This window comes from Lolium rigidum, chromosome 7, assembly GCF_022539505.1.
Source record: "Lolium rigidum isolate FL_2022 chromosome 7, APGP_CSIRO_Lrig_0.1, whole genome shotgun sequence".
Classification (NCBI taxonomy): domain Eukaryota; kingdom Viridiplantae; phylum Streptophyta; class Magnoliopsida; order Poales; family Poaceae; genus Lolium; species Lolium rigidum.
In genome coordinates this window covers 248,605,959-248,630,093 of record NC_061514.1, presented here as the reverse complement: position 1 = coordinate 248,630,093, position 24,135 = coordinate 248,605,959, and the positions used below count along the sequence as shown (strand labels likewise).

Here is a 24,135-nt window from a genome sequence, read left to right as displayed (position 1 = left end):
CTGGCAGCCGGCTGGGCCGACTTTTCTGCCCGATTTTCTGCCCGTTTTCTCTGTCTTTTTCCCTCAACGGTTTTATTTGCTCCGTAGCTATAAATAGTCCTTCTTCCACCTTGAGCAAGTAAGTTCTTCCCATTCTCTCTCCTCCATTGTTGCCTTTGAAGAAATTGCTCTCTCTCTTGTCTCCCCCCATGATTTTTGCTCATTCTTGAGGGATCTAAGAGAGGAGATCTAGATCTATAATCCTCACCAATCCATTTCTCCTCTAAGTGAGGCGAACCCTTTGGATCTAGATCTTGGAGTCTTTTGTTGACTTTCCTCATTGTTCTTCCTCTCCAATCTCATCCTAGCATTCGTTGCTTTGGTGGGATTTGAGTGTGAAGGACTTGAACACCTCTAGTGTTCTTGCTTTGCATCATTGCATAGTGTTGAGCTCTCCACCACGATTAGTTCGAGTGAGAGACCGTGAGCTTGTTACTCTTGGAGGGAGACCTCCTAGTTGGCTTGGTTGGTGCCCCGGTGATCTCTTCGTGGAAGATTGTGAAGGGGCCCGGGCTTCTCCTTCGTGGAGCTTGTGAAGTGGTTGTGGAGCTTGCCATCTCCGGAGCGGAGGAAAAGCTAACCATAAGGAAAGGGACATTATCCTTCGTGGGTGTGTGATACGTCTCCGACGTATCGATAATTTCTTATGTTCCATGCCACATTATTGATGATATCTACATGTTTTGTACACATTATATGTCATATTTATGCGTTTTCCGGAACTAACCTATTGACGAGATGCCGAAGGGCCAGTTCTCGTTTTCCGCTGTTTTTGGTTCCAGAAATCCTAGTAAGGAAATATTCTCGAATCGGACGAAATCAAGGCCCAGCATCCTATTTTTCCACGAAGCTTCCAGAACACCCGAGAGTCGCCAGAGGGGGGCCACTGGGCCCCCAGATGACAGGGCGGCGCGGCCTAGGGGGGGGGCGCCCCCCTAGTGTGTCATCGCCTCGTCGCCCCTCCGACTCCGCCTCTTCGCCTATAAAAAGGTCCCTGACCTAAAACTTCGAGACGAAAAAGCCACGGTACGAGAAACCTTCCAGAGCCGCCGCCATCGCGAAGCCAAGATCTGGGGGACAGGAGTCTCTGTTCCGGCACGCCGCCGGGACGGGGAAGTGCCCCCGGAAGGCTCCTCCATCGACACCACCGCCATCTCCATCAACGCTGCTGTCTCCCATGAGGAGGGAGTAGTTCTCCATCGAGGCTCGGGGCTGTACCGGTAGCTATGTGGTTCATCTCTCTCCTATGTACTTCAATACAATAATCTCATGAGCTGTCTTACATGATTGAGATTCATATGATGATGCTTGTAATCTAGATGTCATTATGCTAGTCAAGTGGGTTTTACTTATGTGATCTCCGGAGACTCCTTGTCCCACGTGTGTAAAGGTGACGAGTGTGTGCACCGTGTGGGTCTCTTAGGCTATATTTCACAGAATACTTATTCACTGTTATGAATGGCGTAGTGAAGTGCTTATTTATATCTCTGTATGATTGCAATGTGTTTTGTATCACAATTTATCTATGTGCTACTCTAGTATGTTATTAAAGTAGTTTTATTCCTCCTGCACGGTGTAATGGTGACAGTGTGTGCATCCGTGTTAGTACTTGGCGTAGGCTATGATTATGATCTCTTGTAGATTATGAAGTTAACTATTGCTTTGATGATATTGATGTGATCTATTCCTCCTACATAGTGTGAAGGTGACAGTGTGCATGCTATGTTAGTACTTGGTTTAGTTGTGTTGATCTGTCATGCACTCTAAGGTTATTTAAATATGAACATTGAATATTGTGGAGCTTGTTAACTCCGGCATTGAGGGTTCGTGTAATCCTACGCAATTAGTGGTGTTCATCATCCAACAAGAGAGTGTAGAGTATGCATTTATCTATTCTGTTATGTGATCAAAGTTGAGAGTGTCCACTAGTGAAAGTCTAATCCCTAGGCCTTGTTCCTAAATATCGCTATCGCTGCTTGTTTACTCGTTTTCATTGCGTTACCACTCGCTGCGTTACTACTGCTCATACTTATTCATACCACCTGTATTTCACTATCTCTTCGCCGAACTAGTGCACCTATTAGGTGTGTTGGGGACACAAGAGACTTCTTGCTTTGTGGTTGCAGGGTTGCATGAGAGGGATATCTTTGACCTCTTCCTCCCTGAGTTCGATAAACCTTGGGTGATCCACTTAAGGGAAACTTGCTGCTGCTTGGAGGCCCAACACTGTCTACAAGAATAGAAGCACCCGTAGACATCAAGCTATTTTCTGGCGCCGTTGCCGGGGAGGAAAGGTAAAAGGCTCTCATACTCCGGTCCCAGGTAAAGTACTTTTCTGGCGCCGTTGTGTGTGTGCTCAAAGCTATTTCCTTTAGATCCTGCAATTACATCTTTTTGTTTCTTGTTTACACTAGTTTGGCATAATGGACAACAATGAGCTTCTTATTCTATTTCCTGATTTAAGACATGGATGGTTTGATGCGAAAATTAAAAAACCCATGGAACATATTAGCATGAATACTTTGAATACCATTGTTGCTAATGATATGGAAAATTCTAAGCTTGGGGAAGCTGGTTTTGATGAGCATGATATTTTTTAGTCCCCCAAGCATTGAGGAGAAAATTTACTTTGATGATACTTTGCCTCCTATTTATGATGATTATAATGATAGTAGTCTTTTAGTGCCACCTACTATGGAGAGTAAATTTGATTATGATTACAATATGCCTCCTATATATGATGATGAGAATAATAATGATAGCTACTTTGTTGAATTTGCTCCTACTACAATTAATAAGAATAACTATGCTTATGTTGGGAGTAGTACTAATTTTATGCATGAGACTCATGATAAGAATGCTTTATGTAATAGTTATATTGTTGAGTTTTCTTATGATACTACTGAAAGTTATTATGAGAGAGGAAAATATGGTTGTAGAAATTTTCATGTTACTAAAACACCTCTCTATATGCTGAAATTTTTGAAGCTACACTTGTTCTATCTTCCTATGTTTGTTACTTTGCTCTTCATGAACTTGTTTATTTACAAGATTCCTATGCATAGGAAGCATGTTAGACTTAAATTTGTTTTGAATTTTCCTCTTGATGCTCTCTTTTACTTCAAATACTATCTCTTGCGAGTGCATCATTAAAACTGCTGAGCCCATCTTAATGGCTATAAAGAAAGCACTTCTTGGGAGATAACCCATGTGTTTATTTTGCTACAGTACTTTGTTTTATATTTGTGTCTTGGAAGTTGTTACTACTGTAGCAACCTCTCCTTATCTTAGTTTTGTGTTTTGTTGTGCCAAGTAAAGTCTTTGATAGTAAAGTTCATACTAGATTTGGATTACTGCGCAGTTACAGATTTCTTTGCTGTCACGAATTTCGACCTGCCTCCCGGTAGGTAGCTCAGAAAATTAAGCCAATTTACGTGCGTGATCCTCAGATATGTACGCAACTTTCATTCAATTTGGGCATTTTCATTTGAGCAAGTCTGGTGCCTCAATAAAATCCATCTTTACGGACTGTTCTGTTTTGACAGATTCTGCCTTTTTATTTCGCATTGCCTCTTTTGCTATGTTGGATGAATTTCTTTGATCCATTAATGTCCAGTAGCTTTATGCAATGTCCAGAAGTGTTAAGAATGATTGTGTCACCTCTGAACATGCTAATTTTTATTGTGCACTAACCCTCTAATGAGTTGTTTCGAGTTTGGTGTGGAGGAAGTTTTCAAGGGTCGAGAGAGGAGGATGATATACTATGATCAAGAAGAGTGAAGAGTCTAAGCTTGGGGATGCCCCCGGTGGTTCACCCCTGCATATTTCAAGAAGACTCAAGCATCTAAGCTTGGGGATGCCCAAGACATCCCCTTCTTCATCGACAAATTTATCAGGTTCCTCCCTTGAAACTATATTTTTATTCGGCCACATCTTATGTACTTTACTTGGAGCGTCTGTGTGCTTTTATTTTTGTTTTGTTATTTTCATTCTCTGAATAGATACATGCTTGTGTGGGAGAGAGACACGCTCCGCTGGTTCATATGAACACATGTGTTCTTCGCTTTATCTTTTAGTGTTCATGGCGAAGGTTGAAACTGCTTCGTTAATTGTTATATGGTTGGAAACGAAAAATGCTACATGTAGTAATTGGTAGAATGTCTTGAATAATTTGATACTTGGCAATTGTTGTGCTCATGTTTAAGCTCTTGCATCATATACTTTACACCCATTAATGAAGAAACACCTAGAGCTTGCTAAATTTGGTTTGCATATTTGGTCTCTCTAAAGTCTAGATAATTTCTAGTATTGAGTTTGAACAACAAGGAAGACGGTGTAGAGTCTTATAATGTTTACAATATGTCTTTTATGTGAGTTTTGCTGCACCGTTCATCCTTGTGTTTGTTTCAAATAAACCTTGCTAGCCTAAACCTTGTATCGAGAGGGAATACTTCTCATGCATCCAAAATCCTTGAACCAACCACTATGCCATTTGTGTCCACCATACCTACCTACTACATGGTATTTCTCCGCCATTCCAAAGTAAATTGCTTGAGTGCTACCTTTAAAATTCCATCATTCGCCTTTACAATATATAGCTCATGGGACAAAATAGCCTAAAAACTATTGTGGTATTGAATATGTACTTATGCACTTTATCTCTTATTAAGTTGCTTGTTGTGCGATAACCATGTTCCTGGGGACGCCATCAACTCTTTGTTGAATATCATGTGAGTTGCTATGCATGTCCGTCTTGTCTGAAGTAAGAGAGATCTACCACTTTAATGGTTAGAGCATGCATATTGTTAGAGAAGAACATTGGGCCGCTAACTAAAGCCATGAATCATGGTGGAAGTTTCAGTTTTGGACATATATCCTCAATCTCATATGAGAACACTAATTGTTGCCACATGCTTATGCATTAAAGAGGAGTCCATTATCTCGTTGTCCATGTTGTCCCGGTATGGATGTCTAAGTTGAGAATAATCAAAAGCGAGAAATCCAAAATGCGAGCTTTCTCCTTAGACCTTTGTACGAGCGGCATGGAGGTACCCCTTTGTGACACTTGGTTAAAACATGTGTATTGCGATGATCCGGTAGTCCAAGCTAATTAGGACAAGGTGCGGGCACTATTAGTATACTATGCATGAGGCTTGCAACTTGTAAGATATAATTTACATAACTCATATGCTTTATTACTACCGTTGACAAAATTGTTTCATGTTTTCAAAATAAAAGCTCTAGCACAAATATAGCAATCGATGCTTTCCTCTTTGAAGGACCATTCTTTTACCTTTTATGTTGAGTCAGTTCACCTATCTCTCTCCACCTCAAGAAGCAAACACTTGTGTGAACTGTGCATTGATTCCTACATACTTGCTTATTGCACTTGTTATATTGCTTTGCATTGACAACTATCCATGAGATATACATGTTATAAATTGAAAGCAACCGCTGAAACTTAATCTTCCTTTGTGTTGCTTCAATACCTTTACTTTGAACTATTGCTTTATGAGACTTATTGATGCTTGTCTTGAAGTACTATTCATGAAAAGTCTTTGCTTTATGATTCAGTTGTTTACTCATGTCATTCACCATTGTTTTGATCGCTGCATTCGTTACATATGCTTACAATAGTATGATCAAGGTTATGATGGCATGTCACTCCAGAAATTATCTTTGTTATCGTTTACTCGCTCGGGACGAGCAGGAACTAAGCTTGGGGATGCTGATACGTCTCCGACGTATCGATAATTTCTTATGTTCCATGCCACATTATTGATGATATCTACATGTTTTGTACACATTATATGTCATATTTATGCGTTTTTCGGAACTAACCTATTGACGAGATGCCGAAGGGCCAGTTCCCGTTTTCTGCTGTTTTTGGTTCCGTAAATCCTAGTAAGGAAATATTCTCGGAATCGGACGAAATCAAGGCCCAGCATCCTATTTTTCCACGAAGCTTCCAGAACACCCGAGAGTCGCCAGAGGGGGGCCACTGGGCCCCCAGATGACACGGCAGCGCGGCCTAGGGGGGGGGGGGGCGCGCCCCCCTAGTGTGTCATCGCCTCGTCGCCCCTCCGACTCCGTCTCTTCGCCTATAAAAAGGTCCCTGACCTAAAACTTCGAGACGAAAAAGCCACGGTACGAGAAACCTTCCAGAGCCGCCGCCATCGCGAAGCCAAGATCTGGGGGACAGGAGTCTCTGTTCCGGCACGCCGCCGGGACGGGAAGTGCCCCGGAAGGCTCCTCCATCGACACCACCGCCATCTCCATCAACGCTGCTGTCTCCCATGAGGAGGGAGTAGTTCTCCATCGAGGCTCGGGGCTGTACCGGTAGCTATGTGGTTCATCTCTCTCCTATGTACTTCAATACAATAATCTCATGAGCTGCCTTACATGATTGAGATTCATATGATGATGCTTGTAATCTAGATGTCATTATGTTAGTCAAGTGGGTTTTACTTATGTGATCTCCGGAGACTCCTTGTCCCACGTGTGTAAAGGTGACAGTGTGTGCACCGTGTGGGTCTCTTAGGCTATATTTCACGAATACTTATTCACCGTTATGAATGGCGTAGTGAAGTGCTTATTTATATCTCTTTATGATTGCAATGTGTTTTGTATCACAATTTATCTATGTGCTACTCTAGTGATGTTATTAAAGTAGTTTTATTCCTCCCGCACGGTGTAATGGTGACGAGTGTGTGCATCCGTGTTAGTACTTGGCGTAGGCTATGATTATGATCTTTTGTAGATTATGAAGTTAACTATTGCTATGATGGTATTGATGTGATCTATTCCTCCTACATAGTGTGAAGGTGACAAGTGTGCATGCTATGTTAGTACTTGGTTTAGTTGTGTTGATCCGTCATGCACTCTAAGGTTATTTAAATATGAACATTGAATATTGTGGAGCTTGTTAACTCCGGCATTGAGGGTTCGTGTAATCCTACGCAATTAGTGGTGTTCATCATCCAACAAGAGAGTGTAGAGTATGCATTTATCTATTCTCGTTATGTGATCAAAGTTGAGAGTGTCCACTAGTGAAAGTCTAATCCCTAGGCCTTGTTCCTAAATATCGCTATCGCTGCTTGTTTACTTGTTTCTATTGCGTTACCACTCGCTTGCGTTACTACTGCTCATACTTATTCATACCACCTGTATTTCACTATCTCTTCGCCGAACTAGTGCACCTATTAGGTGTGTTGGGGACACAAGAGACTTCTTGCTTTGTGGTTGCAGGGTTGCATGAGAGGGATATCTTTGACCTCTTCCTCCCTGAGTTCGATAAACCTTGGGTGATCCACTTAAGGGAAACTTGCTGCTGTTCTACAAACCTCTGCTCTTGGAGGCCCAACACTGTCTACAAGAATAGAAGCACCCGTAGACATCAGTGTGGTTCGGAGAATAGGGTGATCCTTCGTGGCGCGGGGAATCCTTCGTGGGACCTCCACTCCTCCAAACGTGACGTACCTTCTTGCAAAGGAAGGGAACACGGGGATACATCCTCGTCTCCGCGTGCCTCGGTTATTTCTATACCCGAGCTCTCTTTCCTTGTGATAGCCATCGTGCTTGAAGTGCATATATCTTGATATCACTTGTGCTAATATCTTGTGCCTATGTTGCTTAGCTCTAGTTGCTATTGTTACACTTAGTTAAGCTTAGCATATTTAGGGTTTGTGCTTGTAATCTAAACGTTAGTTTAATTCCGCATTCTTACAAGACAAATACGTAAGAATTTTTAATTGCCTATTCACCCCCCCTCTAGGCGACATCTCGATCTTTCAGTTAGGATTAATGTTATTAATAGTGACTTCTTCCTAACTAGTAGACGTGTGAGGCAGGGGGTCCTATTGCCCCAATTCTTTTCAATTTTATGGCTAATATTTTTACCAAGATTTTGGTTAAGGTTGCCGACAATAGGCAGATAGCTGGTTTGATGAAGGAAATGGGGGGGGGGGGGTTCATAAGTATGCAATATGTTGATGATACCCTACTTTTTCTAGAAAATGATATTTGTTCTGCTGTAAACTTAAAGTGGATTTTGTCTTGTTTTGAACAAATGTTCGGGATGAGAATTAACTTCCACATGTGTGACTTAGTCCCCATTAATGTGTTGGAAGGTGATGCATAGCTGTTTGCTCAAGCATTGAGCAGTAAATTGGCTGAATTCCCTTTACAATACTTAGAGGTTCCCCTGCATCACAGTAAGTTGAGGAAAGAGGACATTCAACATGTAGTTGACAAGATTTTGAAAAAAATCAGCAGGGTGGAGGGGGGCTTCTAAACCATGATGCCAAATTGGAGTTGGTGAGAAGTGTGCTAGCTAGCATTCCCCTGTACTTGCTTAGTGTGATTAAATTCTCTAAATGGGCTATTGCCCTTATTATTTCCGAGATGGCTCATTTCCTTTGGGACAATTATGTGGGTCATCATAAATATCATTTAGCTAATTGGGGTTTAGTTACTTAGAAAAAAGGAATATGGGGGGCTAGGGACCCCTGACCTATCTGAGATGAACATGTGCTTGCTAGCCTCATGGATTAAAAGGTATAATCTAAATGAGAACAAATTTGAAAACAAATTGTTGATATTAAGTATAATATTGATAATTCCAATATTTTCTCCTGCAATTCCACTGGGGCTTCCCCTTTTTGGAAAGGAGTGCTATGGGCTGTTAAAGCTGCTAAAATAGGGTACCAGTGGAAGGTTGGAGATGGTAAAAAACTGAAATTCTGGGAAGATCACTGGTTTGGGACGTGTAGTTTAGCTATTCAGAATTGGAAGTTTATTTCCTGGTCAATGAACAAAATAAAACAATTGTTGAGCTTTGGAATGGAGAATCTTTAAAAGTGACTTTTAGAAGATGTTTTGATCATAATCCGATGTTGCAATGGTTTGAAATCCTCCAAATTGCTCAGTCTATTAACCTCAATTCTGACAGTGATCATTCGATTTTGATGTGGGAGGTCAATGGAGTTTATACTGTGAAATCTATGTATGCTGTTGTGAATTTTAGAGGGATAAAACATGTTGATATTCACTATGTTTGGAAATTAAAAATTCCCCCAAGATTCATTTCTTTCTGTGGCTTTTGGCTCATAACAAGCTTCATACTAGAGATAATTTGAGCAAAAGGCAGAATGTGGATGATTTGACTTGTGTTTTCTGTAATGAAATTGAATCTTGTCAACATCTGGTCTTTGAATGTGCTATTGCTTCCCATATTTGGGAGGAAGTTAGGAAGGTGCTAGACCTCCAGCCTCAAACTATGTCTATGAATGTTGTTTCTGCCTTATGGAGGGACAAGAAAAACCATGTCTTAATTAATATGATTAACGTTGCTATTTTGAGAAGCATCTGGATTACCAGAAATGACATGGTTTTCAATTGAACTCAATGGTTTGGTATGCAGATGTTGTGGAGAAAGGTGGTTTGCAACCTTGCTCAATGGAAAATTTTACAAAAAGAGGAAGGAAGAGGAAGGTTGATGTCAATGATGAACAAGTTGGAGCTTCTGACTCGAATGCCGCCTCTGCTGTTGTGGCTGGAGCCTGGATGACTCCAGAGAAGAAAGCAAGGACGGCGATGGAAGTGTGTGACATGAACTGCGAGAGGGGGATGGGGCCTACGCTGATCACGGTGGCTGATCTAGCGAGGACCTTGGGCGCCAATGTGCTGATGCTAGTGGGTGATGGCGAAGGGTTCAGGGTCCTGGAGAGGCCTTAATTTCCCTTGTATGTACTTTATCTGATGATGTTGTGCTCTCCTCCTTCTCCCATTTAGAGTTTAGCTCATAGACTCATGTGTTTGGTCCTGGTTTGTTGTCCTTTTGGTGTTGTTTTGGGGTTAGATGGAAACTATGCTTTCATGTCAAGATGTGGGGTGTGTGTGGCCTATAATAACATGAATGGTGTAAGACTTAGTTTCAGAAATGAAACTGGGGGCAATGCCTTGTTTTTCTAAAATAAAAAAACCCCGTTTAGTAGTCTGGGCTGATTTTCTGCATCACTACGCAAGGGAAAAATGCCACTTGAGCGGTTTCGGGCAAGCTACGGGTCATAAAATTCTAATTGTTTGGTAGACCGTGAAGCCATTTTCTGCATCAGATAGGAAAGACAGCCACTTCCAACCCAATTTAGACGCACCGAAACACAATTTAATTGTTTGGTTGCACAGATCACAGCTCTATAACCTTACCACGATTTAAATTGGGTGAGAATATCATGCCATAGCATGTTACATACGATCACACGCCATTCATAAGAACAAGATCCTCACGATCACGACGATCATGAAGACGATAATGTAATGTTTGACCCGTCTCTCACATACCTCAGGTGCTCATTGTAGAGCATGCACTACCTCCGGCGGTAACTGTGCTAACGGCACTGGTTGATCGATGGTATCAACTGCCATGGCCTCATCATCCAAGAAGCTGTGGTGCTCTTGTTGTGCCCCCTCCAATGTTTCATACCCTCTGTAGCTGTTGTTGGAGTAGTCTGATACGTCTCAAACGTATCTATAATTTTTGATGCTCCATGCTTGTTTTACACCAATTCATATATGTTTTGCTTAAACTTCGATGAACTTTTATATGATTTTCGGCACTAACCTATTAACAAGATGTCACAGTGTCAGTTTCCTATTTTTTTCTGTTTTTGTATTTCAGAAAAGTTGTACAGTAAATATTCTCGGAAATGGACGAAAGAAAAGCCGAAATCAATATTTTACTGAAACGAAGACATCGTCCAGAGGAGGGTCGAAGAGGCGCCACATGGCGGCCACACCTGCCCTTGGCGCGACCAATCCTGGGCCCGCGCCAAGGCATGGTGTGGGCCCCTAGTCACCCCACCGACCTAAATCATCCGCTTATTTATACATCTTCTCGGGAAAACCCTGGATACCCGAGCCTCCATCCACGGAAAGTTCTGTCGCGGCCGCCATCGCAGAACCCATCTCGGGGGGTTCGGAAGCTCTTCCCGGCACCCTGCCGGAGAGGGAAATCATCGGCGGAGGCATCTACATCGCCATGCCCGCCTCCAAAGTGATGCGTGAGTAGTTCATCCCTGGACTATGGGCCCATAGCAGTAGCTAGATGGTTGTCTTCTCCTCTTTGTGCTTCATGTATAGATCTTGTGAGTTGCCCTACATGATCAAGATCATCCTTATGTAATCCTACATGTTGTGTTTGCCGGGATCCGATGAATGTTGTATACTATGTTGAGATCGATTATATATTCATGTCATATGTTATTTATGATCTTGCATGCTCTCCGTTGCTAGTGGATACTCTGGCCAAGCAGATACTTGGGACTCCAAAGGGGGTATTTATGCTCAATTGTAGGTTCATGCCACTAGTTTTCTGGGAGAGTGACAATAACTTCTAAGATTGTAGATGTGTTGTTTCTACTAGGGAGAAAACAACAATGTTTTATCCGATGGTAATTCTATTGTTTACTTTACACACATTGCTTAATACGATAATTTATTGCTTGCAACTTAATACTGAAAGGGGTTCGGACGATAACCGGAAGGTGGATTATTAGTCATAGACGCAGTTGGATTACGGTCTATGTATTATGTTGTAATGCCCAATCAAATCTTATAGTAATCATCAGGTCATGTATGGTCGATATTCTATCAATTGCCCAGCTGTAATTTGTTCACCCAACATGCTATTTATCTTTATGGAGAGACACCTCTAGTGAACTGTGGACCCCGGTCCTGTTTCCTTTACATTGATAAATTCATCTACTGGAATCATGTTTTGTTTACTTTCTGCAAACATCTCTTTCCAATCGATACGTCTAATCCTTTGTGTTCAGCAAACCAGTGAGATTGACAACGTCACTGCAAGTTGGGGTAAAATACTTTGGTTGTGTTGTGTGCCGGTTTCACGTTGTTGCTGACGCCGGTAGTGCGCCCTGCCCCTAGTCAGCTAGCAACACCTTCAGAAGTCACGCCTTTCTCCTACTGGTCGATTAAACATTGGCTTCTTACTGAGGGAAAGGTTGTTGTTGTCCTCATCACACCTTCCTCTTGGGGTTTCCCAACCGCTTCCACAACAACTGCCAACAAGATTGTATGGCGCCATCACCGGAGCACCATCCAAATTTTATGGTGCCGTTGCCGGGGGACTGCAGAAAAGTTACACCACAGAGATTTCCAACTCCCACGGCAATCTGCGCTCAGCATAGCCATTGACTTGGTTTTGATAGATCCTCCATGAGCTGTAGATTACTGGAACCCTTACTCAGAACACCACATACCACTAGCATGGCAAAAAAGAACAAGTAAGCTATGTTGTTGATCGATCACAACCATGAACCAATTCATAACAGAGCAACACAGCTACAAACAAGGTCATAAGATAGCAACACAAATGTTGACATCAAATGATAAACTAACAGAGGCATGCATGATCATTGCAAAAGTGCATCACAAGTTCATCTACACTACTATGGTGTCATCCTACCACCACAACAAAAGTGGTTGTCATCCTAACACCGCAAGTTCATCATCTCATTAGGGGTTAGTATATACCACCTAATCATAGTTACAAAAGGGGGCCATCAGAAGTCTTTCATCCCTAGCTACAACCAAAATGTACATCATCATCATCAAGTCCATCACCTCCATGCATGCATCCCCTCACCCACGCCCTCAAGGGCACCACTACAGGTTGTAGTGATACTAGGCAAGGTAGGTCCTTAGCCAGAGGATGCGGTGTGGGTCGTTCATGCCCACAAAGCTTGAACCCTAGGCCTTGTGGTCGACGAGGTGGCTCAGCGCTGCCACGAGATCCTCCTCAGTTAAGTCAACCATGTCCATGGCTGCATTGTACAACTGAGGGTGCAATTTTGTTGGGTTGATGTCCCGGATGGCCTGTGCGAGGTCCTTCACAGCAAAAATCATGTCGGTGAAGGCCACTAGCTCGTCGTCGGTGAAGGCACCTCTCTTCCTCTTGCCGGCATTCGGCTTATCAGGTGCGTCGGCAGCCTTGTCAGATGGCCCATCTAGGATGACCGTGTAAGACTCCTGAGTGTCAGCATCCCCAGTTAAAGGCTCATATGGAGTTGTACCCATGGGCTCACTTGATCCCATGGCGTACTTGCCGGTGGCGAGGCCGATGGAAAAGATGGCATGCATCTCGTTGTAGTTTGCAATGGGCACATTCAGGAACCCGCGTCCCTTGGGTGATCCTACCATATGAAGGGACAATGATGTTAGTTGTGCATGTTTGTGATAAAAAGAGATAGTAAGGTGGATAGAGAGTTCTCACTGCGACGTGCCTGTGGTAGTGCTCAGCCTCAAGGATGATGCATTTGCTCTCGTCGCACCACTGAGCTCCGCTTAGATTGCGGAACCTGCTAACGATGAGCCACATCTGCCTCCACTTCCTCAGGTGGTTGTACACCTGAGTGGAGCTAACGCCTACACCACATTGTTCAAATAGGGCCTTCGCCGCAACAGTCAGATGGACTTCCTTGAATCCTTTGTCATTTCTCACTCCGCTCTTGATCAAGCCGCACATCTTCTCCAACACGAAGCTGGACATGAAGGGGGGCCATTTCATGGTCGCGTTCCCCTTCTGTGAGGCCTTGACGGCCTTGTCTGCATTGGTGCGGTTCTTGCCATGGCTCCTCTTTGTGAAGGCCATCCTCGCCGCCACCTCTGCCTCTACCTGAGCCACATGATCAGCCACAGGTCCATTGTTGGCCAGCAAAGGGGTGACCGACACCTTAGCCTCATAGGGGGGCTATGAATCGGCAACTTGCGACAGGATCTAGGTGTCCCCAACGCAGACGAGAGACTGGCTAAAGTCATCAAAGAAGGAGTCCTACATAGATCGTAGTACAGAGAACGTTAATTTACTTGGGAACAAAGACATGGATAATGCGGACAATACAAACCATACCAACATCATGCTAAATCAGACAATCTATACATGGCAATTGTGGACATCACAAACCCTAGCAAGATCATGATAAGTCAGACCATTTGGGACAAACAAAGAATGGCAAATGTGGCCAACACAAACCAGCAAGATCATGATAAATCGCCCTATTTGGGACTAACCCTAGCAACAAGATCAAACCCTAGGCAAGATCCGACAACTCCAAACCAAGATCTAAGCATAACCAATCAATCGGGGTGAGGTATTCCAACACTCATAGCCGGAAGTGAAGAAGTGTTGCACGAGGAAGAAGATGAAGCCGAGATGCAGTCGCCGCTGTCGCCCACCGGAGACCTGTGCGCCGCTTACCTGCTTGCCGACGGGAGGTGGAGCTCAAAATTTGGGGGAGAGTGGACGAGGGGTAGAAATAGATGATGGGACGCGGCAGAGGTGATGGAATCCTTCCCGTCCTCATTTTCGCGTTTCGCCGATGCGCGCCGCAGCTCGCGCCATCTTCCTCCTCGTCCCCGCTCGTGCAGCCGAAGATTCCCTTTTACATCAGCTCCGTGCGAGATTTGGGTGGCTCGCTGGAAATGGCCGATTCGGGCGTTGCTCCCGGGCCTTGCCCGTGGCTGCTTTAAGAACCGGGCGATGAACAACGTGGAAGAGCCCAGGAAACCAAACGGGCCAAGAACTTCGCCCCACATGCGAGCCAAGGGGAGCCCAAGCTACCAAACATGCCCTAAATTTGGGCGCGTCCTCTCCTTGTCTTCCTGGTCACAATGGGCCAACAATCGGGGCTAATTTTTTATATAAATCACCCTTCATCCCCATCCCCATCCCCACACTCCACCCCCACTGCCCAAGCTTCCCTACCACCCAAAACCCTAGGCCCCTACCGCCGTGGATCCTAACCGGTGGTTCCCCAATGGGAAGCACGGCCACGAGGCATCCTCCAATGCAACTAGCCGACACCGCGCACTTTCACCTGACCCCACTGAGGGTCTAGTGACGCGCAAACGTGTCCACAGAGGTGGCACACACATTCTAGGAGGCGGCGGCACCATTTCCATGGGGCGACATCCACCTGCTACGGGATGGCGTCAGAACCTTACCTGAACCCTCATGAGGTTCTAGTGTCCTCCATCCTCGCATCTGTCCGTGCATAGGATAGAGGCACGACGACCCCGCTTACGCGGAAGGGTCGCGCCACTCAGACTGGTGGTTCGATTGGGAGCAACAAATGACAATGACACTGAACCTGACGCCAATGGAGGAGGAAAACAAGGACTCCACCTTCTCCTAGTGGTCGATGAAGGTGGAGGGTGCTGAGATGGTGGCCGAAATCGAGGCTTTGAAGCTCGAGGAGTTCGGCAAGTGGCCACAACTGTCTGTGACGCTCTGCCCCTCCGCTCTCAAGGCGGCGGTGCAAGCGGCCACCGAAGACACTGAGAGAGAGAGGTTGCTTTGGAGGCGGCCAGGGCATATGACGAGGGATCCTGGGCGGTGTCCTAGCGGGAAGTCGCGACGATGAGGGCCTCACCGGTGATCCCTCCAAACTAGTACTCCTCATGGAAGGGGGCGTCATGGTCACCATGGACCACACTCGTTCCCCCTGGCTCCATAGTGGGCGCCTGCCATCCCACCTACAACCATGTACCCAATACCCGTCATCATCAAGCTAAAGAGTGATGACGAGCATGACTATGGGCCCTGACGGCCAACCCAAACAATAGCCTAGTTTTTTGCTTTATTGTAACTTATATTTTAAGGTTTAGCCTTTTTAGGGCTTATATATTTCTTCTAAAATATGAATCAAAATTGAAAAAAATATTTGGATGGCCATGTTAAATTCACCCTGAGACCCAAATGGATAAGAGGACGGCAATGTGTCCATCCATGCACGTCCACGTGGACAACTGGATTCCAGGGTTCCGAGCTGGATCCTTCAAGCCACTTTCACCGATCCCTGATAATGCGAAGGTTCGGTTTCTCATGAATGATGAAGGCAAAGAGTGGGAGGTGGACACTGTCCGTGCTTTTTTCCATGAAGAGCTGGCGGACGCTATTCTGCAGGTGCCAATAAGTAGATGTGGAGGCCAAGATTTTGTATCCTGGCAGTTTGACAAGTGCGGTATGTACACGGTGAAATCGGCATACAATCTGGCAAAGACTGCAGTCTTTTTTGCCCACCAGGAGTCAGCTGGTAAGGGCTCTTGTTCTGATCGCGAGGTGGAGGCTAAGTTATGGAAAACAGTTTGGAAGATTCAGGCGCCAAACAAGATGAAAATTGTTCTTTGGCGGATGATCCATGATTGCCTACCTACAGGTCAGCAACTCACTCACCGTCGGATTCCAGCGGATGATCGGTGTTTTTTCTGTGGCAAAGTTGAGCGTGTGGAGCATCTCTTTTTGCTATGCCCATTTGCGAGAGCTGTTTGGGATATGGTGAAGGAACGGTTTGGTTTGAAACTTCACAGGAAGGATCTGTTCAGTATGAAACAATGGATCCACTCGTTCTTACAGCGAGAAAATGAAACTAGTGCCACTGTTTTGGCGGTCACGTGTTGGCATGTGTGGGAAGCTCGCAATGACACAAGGAATGGTGTTGTGCAAATCCATCCAAGGCGTGTTGCTTCCAAGGTCTTGGCCTATGTTGAGATGATCATGGAGAATCGCATGGGATGTGGTGCAGTTTTTAGAGATCACAAAGGCCAATTTCTGCTCTCGGTTAGCGAAGGAATGTCTGGTTATCCTGCTCCTGAGATGGCAGAAGCTATTGCAGTTCGACGAGCGCTGACAGTCTCCAGGGACAGGGGTTTCCAGAAGATTGTCATTGTCTCTGACTGTTTATCTTTGATTCAGCGAATCTCCTCGGTGGCTAGAGATCGCTCTACTCTTGGTTCTGTCGTGGGTGACATCAAGGCTCTGAAGACGGATTTCGAATCCTGTTTGTTCAGATTTTCCAGTAGAAGCACGAATGTGGTAGCACATAAACTGGCTCGTTTTTCTGAGCCTTTGGTTTGTAAGTTTTCAGTAGATGTAATCCCGGAGTTTATTCGGGAAGCACTTTGTAATGATGTTGCTTAATCAATAAAGACCACATTCTCTCAAAAAAAAAAAAAAACGAATCAAATGGACACATTTTGTGTGCGCCTTGGGTGACTGCATTGGAGACCCCCTTGAGAATCTCTATATTCCGGATAATAGCTTAAAATCAGAAAACTCTGACCGTTTTCCGGCTTTGGGTTCCATGCCCAAAAAGACACCCAAAAGAGGCTCCCCACACACACACCACCCACCCATTTAAAGGCTATAGAGTTTTTTGGGATACCAAATCTCGATCCCCTACCACCGCGTCCATCCCCTCCGGGCTCCGGCGCCCCTTAGGTAGGTCCATGGCCTATGGACCTAGTCGTGGTGGTGCCGGCTTCGCTGCGCAGTCGTTCGGCCATGGGGAAGGCGAGACGATGTGTACCCCACCGATGGTACCATGTATAACCCCATCGTCGAGGCCCGGGAGGAGCTGGAGCTGGTCGGACGATACGCCACTCTGCCAACTTATTACACTTCGGCTACGACTAGATTAAGGTCAGAGCTAGGGTTTGATGATCCTCACGTATGCCGCGTATGTTTTTTCGAAAAGGGGAAAACTCGTCCCAGCTTCTGCATCCAAAGGATGCACACGGCAAAAATCAACCTCGAAGCCACCTCACTAGACCTACAGTGGGATGAAGAGGGTGACAATACACCAACTGACATCATCCAAAAACCAAATGCCTTCCCAAACTGCCTAATAGCAGGTGAGAAGCACATCCAGTCAAGCAGACTCTCCGCGCACGCCAACGCACACGCCATAGAAGTTGCTACCGCCGTCTTCCTCGACTCCATCTTCAAGAGAGATCATCTCATTAACCTTGCAAGACCTACCGTCGATGCCACCATGACGTCAGACGGCTCCACCATCCTGCACGCATACATCATACCGCATATGTCGTCGATACCTTGCAGCACCATGCCACCGAGCCTCAACGCCAACAATGTGGTAGATGAATACCACTCCATCGACCTCCGCCAAAATCCAGCAGCTGCTCAAAAAACGATGCCCCAGGAGGTAGAACGACGCAGGGCGCACCGCCATCGTCCGATCCGGGAGACCCAGATCTAGGGTTTCCCCCGGAGCAGCGCGAGAGTGTAGATGCAGGCTGTGACAACGATGCCTTCAAGAAGGTTACGACCTGTAGCGCCGCCATCGCCCGCCAAGACCGGAGTCGGAGCATGGTTTTCACCGGCAGCAGTGCATCCCCACCTCGCCGAGCGTAGTGACGAGGCAAGCAAGATGGCGTTGAGCCACCACCGCCGTTCCTCAGGTGCTCCGCAGAGGACCAGCCCGCAGCGATCCGCCGCCGGCCCCCCATGCAGCCGCCGTCGAGGCACCTTCCTCGCAGAAGTCGGCCAATCAGCCATCACCGCCCTTGCCACCACCTGCCCGCGCCGCCCGGAGACGCGCCGCCACCACCGTCGTTCGTCGCATCGCCGCAGCAGGCCATGCCCGCGCCGGTGCGCCGTGGCCCCCGACAGAACGCCACGCCCTATCCCGGAGAAGACTGCCCGCGCCCCTCCATCTGAGCCAGAGGGCGAGAGGGCCTCGCCGCCGCCGATGCCAACCGGGCTTTGCCCGGCCGCGCCCTCAGGCATCGGCGAGGGAGGAGAGGGGAGGGAGGAGGGGAGCCGGGCGGCGGCGCGATATAGGGTTCCCCTGGTCGCCGCGTGGGGGCGACGCAGGGGGTTTCCGTTGCGGTGTAAAATATGTGAAGTATGTGTGAACTCAATGATGAACTATGATCTTTAATATATCGTGTGATTTTTATAAAAAAAAGATAGGGTACGAGTTACGGTATATGTTTAATTAGCAGTTCAATTTTCGAACGAAAACCAAAGATCATGGAAACTTCAAATTAAACGCGGTGTGATTTTTCCGGTAGCTGCTAGAGATGGTCATAGGACAGCTCATATATTCTTGACCTCTATAAAGGTTTAAGAGGCTTCTCTTAAACTAGGCTTTCTATAAAGATTTTAGAGGCTTCTCTTAAACTAGGATTTTTATATTTCAGTTTTTCTGCATTTTCTCATTTCTTTTATTATTTTTGTGCTCAATACTATATATCTCTATTGTTGAAAACGACTAGGCTTTTTATATTTCAGTTTTTCTGCATTTCTCATTTCTTCTATTAATACATTTCTAGAATCACATGTTCTAAATGTGAAAGTTAGCCATGCTCACAATCTCACATAGTAGGACAACGGCACCGCCTCCTGTCTATTGTTGGAAAATATCTCCAGTCATTAAAGTTTTTTTATATGCGTCGAATATTTTTCCAGCCCTAGTCGCATGCCCCAAACACCCCTTCCGCCCGGCGCGGCCCAATACGCTGTCCGGCGCCCCAAACCCGTCCCCGCTCCACAGTGAATGCTCCGGACGCGCCGGACAGAGCGAGAAGCGAGGCGGGGAGTGACGAGTCCAACGTGTCATTGACACATTGAAATATAACCAGTCTCCCGCCACATTGCGCCTCTCCCGCCAAATCGCGCCCTCCCGCCAGTTCTCGCCGCCAGCCGCATATTTCTCTACCCTACCAAAAGATTTCACCCCCTCCCGCCGATTTATTTCTTCCTCCCGCCGCCGCTAGCCTCTCCCTCCCGCCACCGCTACTCTCTCCCAGCGATGGCGCCGACATGCCCCAAAAAACTGGCCAAGAAATCTGCCACCAAGCCACCGGGCAAGGAGGCAGTGACGAAGGGGCCGAAGGCGCCCTTTGCAAAGCCGCGGAAGGCACCGACAGCAAACACGAAGCTGGACGATTGGACCGAAAAAGGTGGCAGGAAGACTGCCTGCAGCGCAAGTTGTCGACGTGGAGCGGAGGGGTCGGCGGGTGGTGGAGCAAGCCAAGACGGTGGCGTCGCTTGCGCAACAGAGGGCTGCCTTGGCCGCGCGTGTCGCTGCGACCGCCGCGAGCCCATGGAGGTCATCGACCAGCGCGTACATTTCGGGAGTGGCGTTCCCGTCGTCACCCGGTTTGTTTGGCGACGCTACAACAGCGATGCCCGGGTGCCGCGGTACGAGGATGCGCTGGTGCATGGCGGCTTCACCCCGAACGCCGTGTTCACCCCGATGTACGACGCGCACCCCGATGTACGACGCGCAGTAGCGCCAGCAAGGCCACGGTGCGGACGGTGTTGCCTTCGAATTCGAGTGCGCCGGTGCTCCGTTCGGGGAGAAGGAGAAGCCAGACCGGGCAGAGCAAAACGAGGTCGTCGTGCTTGACGGGCCTACGTTTTGCACCCTCGGTCTGTCGTTCAGTACTTTGATTGCGGCGACTTCGGTGAAAACAATCTCTTTTTAATATAAAGTAAAACTATTTGAATTTACGTTTGGAGGTGGTTTTAGGAGACGCGGCTAAGAATTAACGCGTCCGAACAGCGGCACGAGAAATACCGTTCCCAAACGCTGGATCTGCCCTTTCCATATGTGTCGCGTTTTGGGTGACGCGAGATGCTCTCTAATTGACAGAAGCTGCAATGTTCTCACTTATTTTTTGAAACACGAAACTGCAAATCTAGATGATCATTAGATTTAACCACGGACAGATCAAACCCATCCAAGTTATTTGGTGTGTTTAGCTGACCGAAGACAACAACTTAGTTTAAGAGTCTAGGAATCTCATATGTTATTTCAGAAGTGCAAGGTTTTCCATTAAATTTGCATTCCAAGATGGAAAGACAACTCTCACTGACTTGTTGCCAAATCCAAGCGTTTGGTCGAGAATGGTGGCGCCAAACAAGCCAGGTCAGCGATGGAAAAAAGAAACACTAACGCATCATTACATTATATCATCCATCGACATCTAGCTTCTGATGGGAAATGCTTTTCATGAATTAACGTTTCATACATATGAGCACAAAAGCAGTTTCCATGGAGAGAACTAGTAAGGAAATCTTACCTAAACCAGATCGCGACATACAAAGATGCAGTCAGGTGGATGATTGGCTCACCAAACATCGCAGGGTATGATGCCCTCCAAAGCCTTGCAAGAACCCAAGATGACCTCCAGGAAAGGGCAGCAGAAGCTTTAAGTTCAGTTCCGTCGTGGCTAGGCAAAGGTCTCCGACAGCTTAGAGAACCCGAGCTTACGGAGACGGCTGCTCATCGGGTTACTGCACCTAACATCAACCACCTCAACAACATGAAAATTTCCTTTCTTCTTCGCCTTCTCGACGTTCGGGCTTCTGTCAGCTAGCACACCATCTGAGTGCAGCATTGGAGAGTGGGACTTGTTCCGTTGAGAGCTCCTTCTTGCCTTGCTGGCTTCATCAGCACTCACACGATCGGTTCTGCCGTTGTTGCTGCTACTGCTGCTGCATGCGACATTGGATGAGCTCTTCCTTAGGATGGTCTTCCGAGGGCTAGCTCCACAGGGAACCGAAACCGGGTTACTTTGGCGTCTCAGACGTGGGGTAGCAGCTCCTTGGGGTGTGACTTTGATGGACTCCAGTTCTCTTATCATGAGTGAACCGATGGTGCCGGTTGTGCCCACTTTGATCGCGCCGCCCTCACCATTGACAAGCTCGGGAGCGCAAGGCATGATCTGTTTAAGAAAAAAAATGTCAGAAAAGAGTAGCAACTAGTTAGGTTTTGCAACAGATGACGTAGCTAACGTAGCAATTGTATGAAGCGAGATGTACTGGCTAGAGAAACATGCAGTGTACAGCAAAGGTGAAAAGGAAGGGGAAAAGTTGCATGACAAGTAGAATAAATATGATGGTGTTTTCACCATGACACTAGCCAACATGATTGACATTTGAGAAAACATGGAGAAGGATAGGACTGCAATGATTAAACCACTAGGGTAACATGCATGGCATCAAATCATTTCTCTTCCTATGATATATACACAACAAATCCATCCAGTTTGTTTCCCTAATTCAATAATTATTACATATATCTGATAGTTTTGATCAATTGGCTCTAGTTCAAAAATGATTTTATTGGCAAAAAAATATAACGGAATCATTCCCTGATTCAAACATTATTTACATCAACACAAAAATCGTACCCTAGTTCCAATAGAATATGATGGGCACTAATATTCATCTGCAAACATGATTGTCTCGCAAAAAATGTATATGTGATCAAGAGCGACACCACATTCCAAACAAAACTGATATACTCCCTCCGTCGATAAAAAGATGTCTCAAATTTGTCAAAAGTTGGATGTATCTAGACCCGATTTAGTATATATAGATACATCTAAATTTTGAAAAAGTTGAGTCATTCTTTTTATGGACAGAGGAAGTATTTCTGTGCTGAAAACGCACAACGTTGTATCACATTATGCAACTAAGTACCAACATTCTAAAATTATACTCCCTTCGTCCTAAAAAAAGATGTCACAAATTTGTCTAAATTTGAATGTATAGATACATCCGAATTTAATCAAAGCTGAGTCAACCTTTTTAGGACGGAGAGAGTAGTATATTGCATGATTACCAGAAGGCAGAAGCGATTGGCTAACCACCTTGTTGCTATAATCAATGCATTGTTGACAAACAATACTACAAGCATTAACAAATCTCAATATGCTCTACAGTTTTGCTCATATTATAATAGGAGTTACAGGCAGATGGTGTCGAAAAGGATGTGCCATCTGTGTTGATCTAAGCTCTAAATGAGGGTCTTCTGAGGACAATTTGACCAGCAGTTGGGTTGTAAAGATGCACTACTCTCAAACATTTCTATCCCTTTTTCCCTGTGCTTTCTATTCCATCTTTTCCGCCTTAATTTCCTCGGTGCATCTACTGATGCTACCTTTAGACCATAGTATATCACGTAGGTCTAATTCTCGGACAAAAATGTTTAGATCTCCCCTAAATTTTGCCTTTACATTACAAAAAGCATGTGGGTCACGTTGTTCTGTTCCTTCTTATCTCATTGCAGAGAAAAGTAGTGTACTAATAAGTAATGATTTACCACCAAACAGCAGCAAGAAGAAGCAAATGGCATCAAGCATCAATTGATGGGATGCCAACTGGGCGAAGTAAAGAACCTACTACTCCCTTCTGCCGCCTGCTTCTTGGATTCCTTAGTCTACTGGTCTAGAATGGATAGATCAAATGCGGCACCAAATCATGTGGCAGCGCCGACCAAACTCATTTATCTAAGGAAATAGTACTACTGGGACGGAAGAAACAAGAACTAGAACCCAAAACTGGAACAGATTTCCTGGAAAGGAAGCAACAGACGAGCAGCTCTGGACAGGAGCTCGCATTTCCATTCCGGCATGTAGGACAACGTTTGAATTGCCGACAGATTTAGTGCTACATGGCACAATCTTGCAAGTCCAGGCGAAAATGAAGAAAGAATGGACTAGGTGTACACGCAACAAAAGATTTGGAAGAAGAAAACGCTCGCAACCACAAAGAATTACAATCCAGAACAGATTTCAGAGAAATTGAATCAACCAAAACCATTCTAAGAAGAAACTGTCAGGGGAAAATAGCAGGGCCAGGACCTTCGGATCCAGAAAGGAGCTCCCACAAACGATTTCGCGTCAAATCTTTCACTCCGCAACATTACAGCCATTCAACAGATCACACAACGCAACAAGAAATAGAATAGGAGGCTGTGGCATACCTACCAGCTCTCGGAATCTGGAACCGCTTGAAAATCTTTCGCAAACCAGGAGAGAGGGATAGGTGGAGGTAGTAGGGAAGGGAAACGAACTGGGGCCGACAGCTTATGGGAAGAACTGAATTGAAGAACACAAGAGAAAGGGTGAGGAGAATCCGATAAGGAGTCACACCGAATGCTCTGTGTGCCTTGAAGACTGCAACCTATATTACCGCACCCAATTTATTGCCTGTCTCCTTCTTCATCCCTCTCTCTGTCTCTTGTAATGTGCGTGTGAACACGTTTTGTGTGGGCCGGCTTATCTAGGAAAGAAAATTAGTGTACCGTCAAGGGGGTATTTGCATGTTGAATAATCTTGGAATTGAGGGTGAAACTTTTGTTTGCAAAAAGGTCCAGCGGTTTATTAATAATCATTAATAGTAGTGCAGAGAGCCATAAATTAATATAAGTTATAACTAGGTCCTTAGACCCTCTAGCGATGACTATAGACAATGGAGCGAGC

At 45.7% G+C, this 24,135-nt stretch overlaps 1 protein-coding gene across 2 annotated transcripts; it reads right to left on the bottom strand.

Moving 5' to 3' along the window:
- Positions 1 to 20,858: 20,858 nt before the first annotated feature.
- On the bottom strand, positions 20,859 to 23,861 carry LOC124676610. Of its 2 annotated transcripts, none has more exons than XM_047212647.1 (2): positions 23,637 to 23,861; positions 20,859 to 21,591 (listed from the first exon to the last, which is right to left on the bottom strand). In XM_047212647.1, the coding sequence occupies exon 2, from the start codon at positions 21,586 to 21,588 to the stop codon at positions 21,097 to 21,099; it is 492 nt and encodes a 163-aa protein (XP_047068603.1). In that variant the 5' UTR covers positions 21,589 to 21,591; positions 23,637 to 23,861; the 3' UTR covers positions 20,859 to 21,096. The 2 variants fall into 2 exon arrangements, with proteins under 2 accessions (XP_047068603.1, XP_047068602.1); XM_047212646.1 differs by having other exon boundaries at positions 23,641 to 23,861.
- Positions 23,862 to 24,135: the final 274 nt, after the last annotated feature.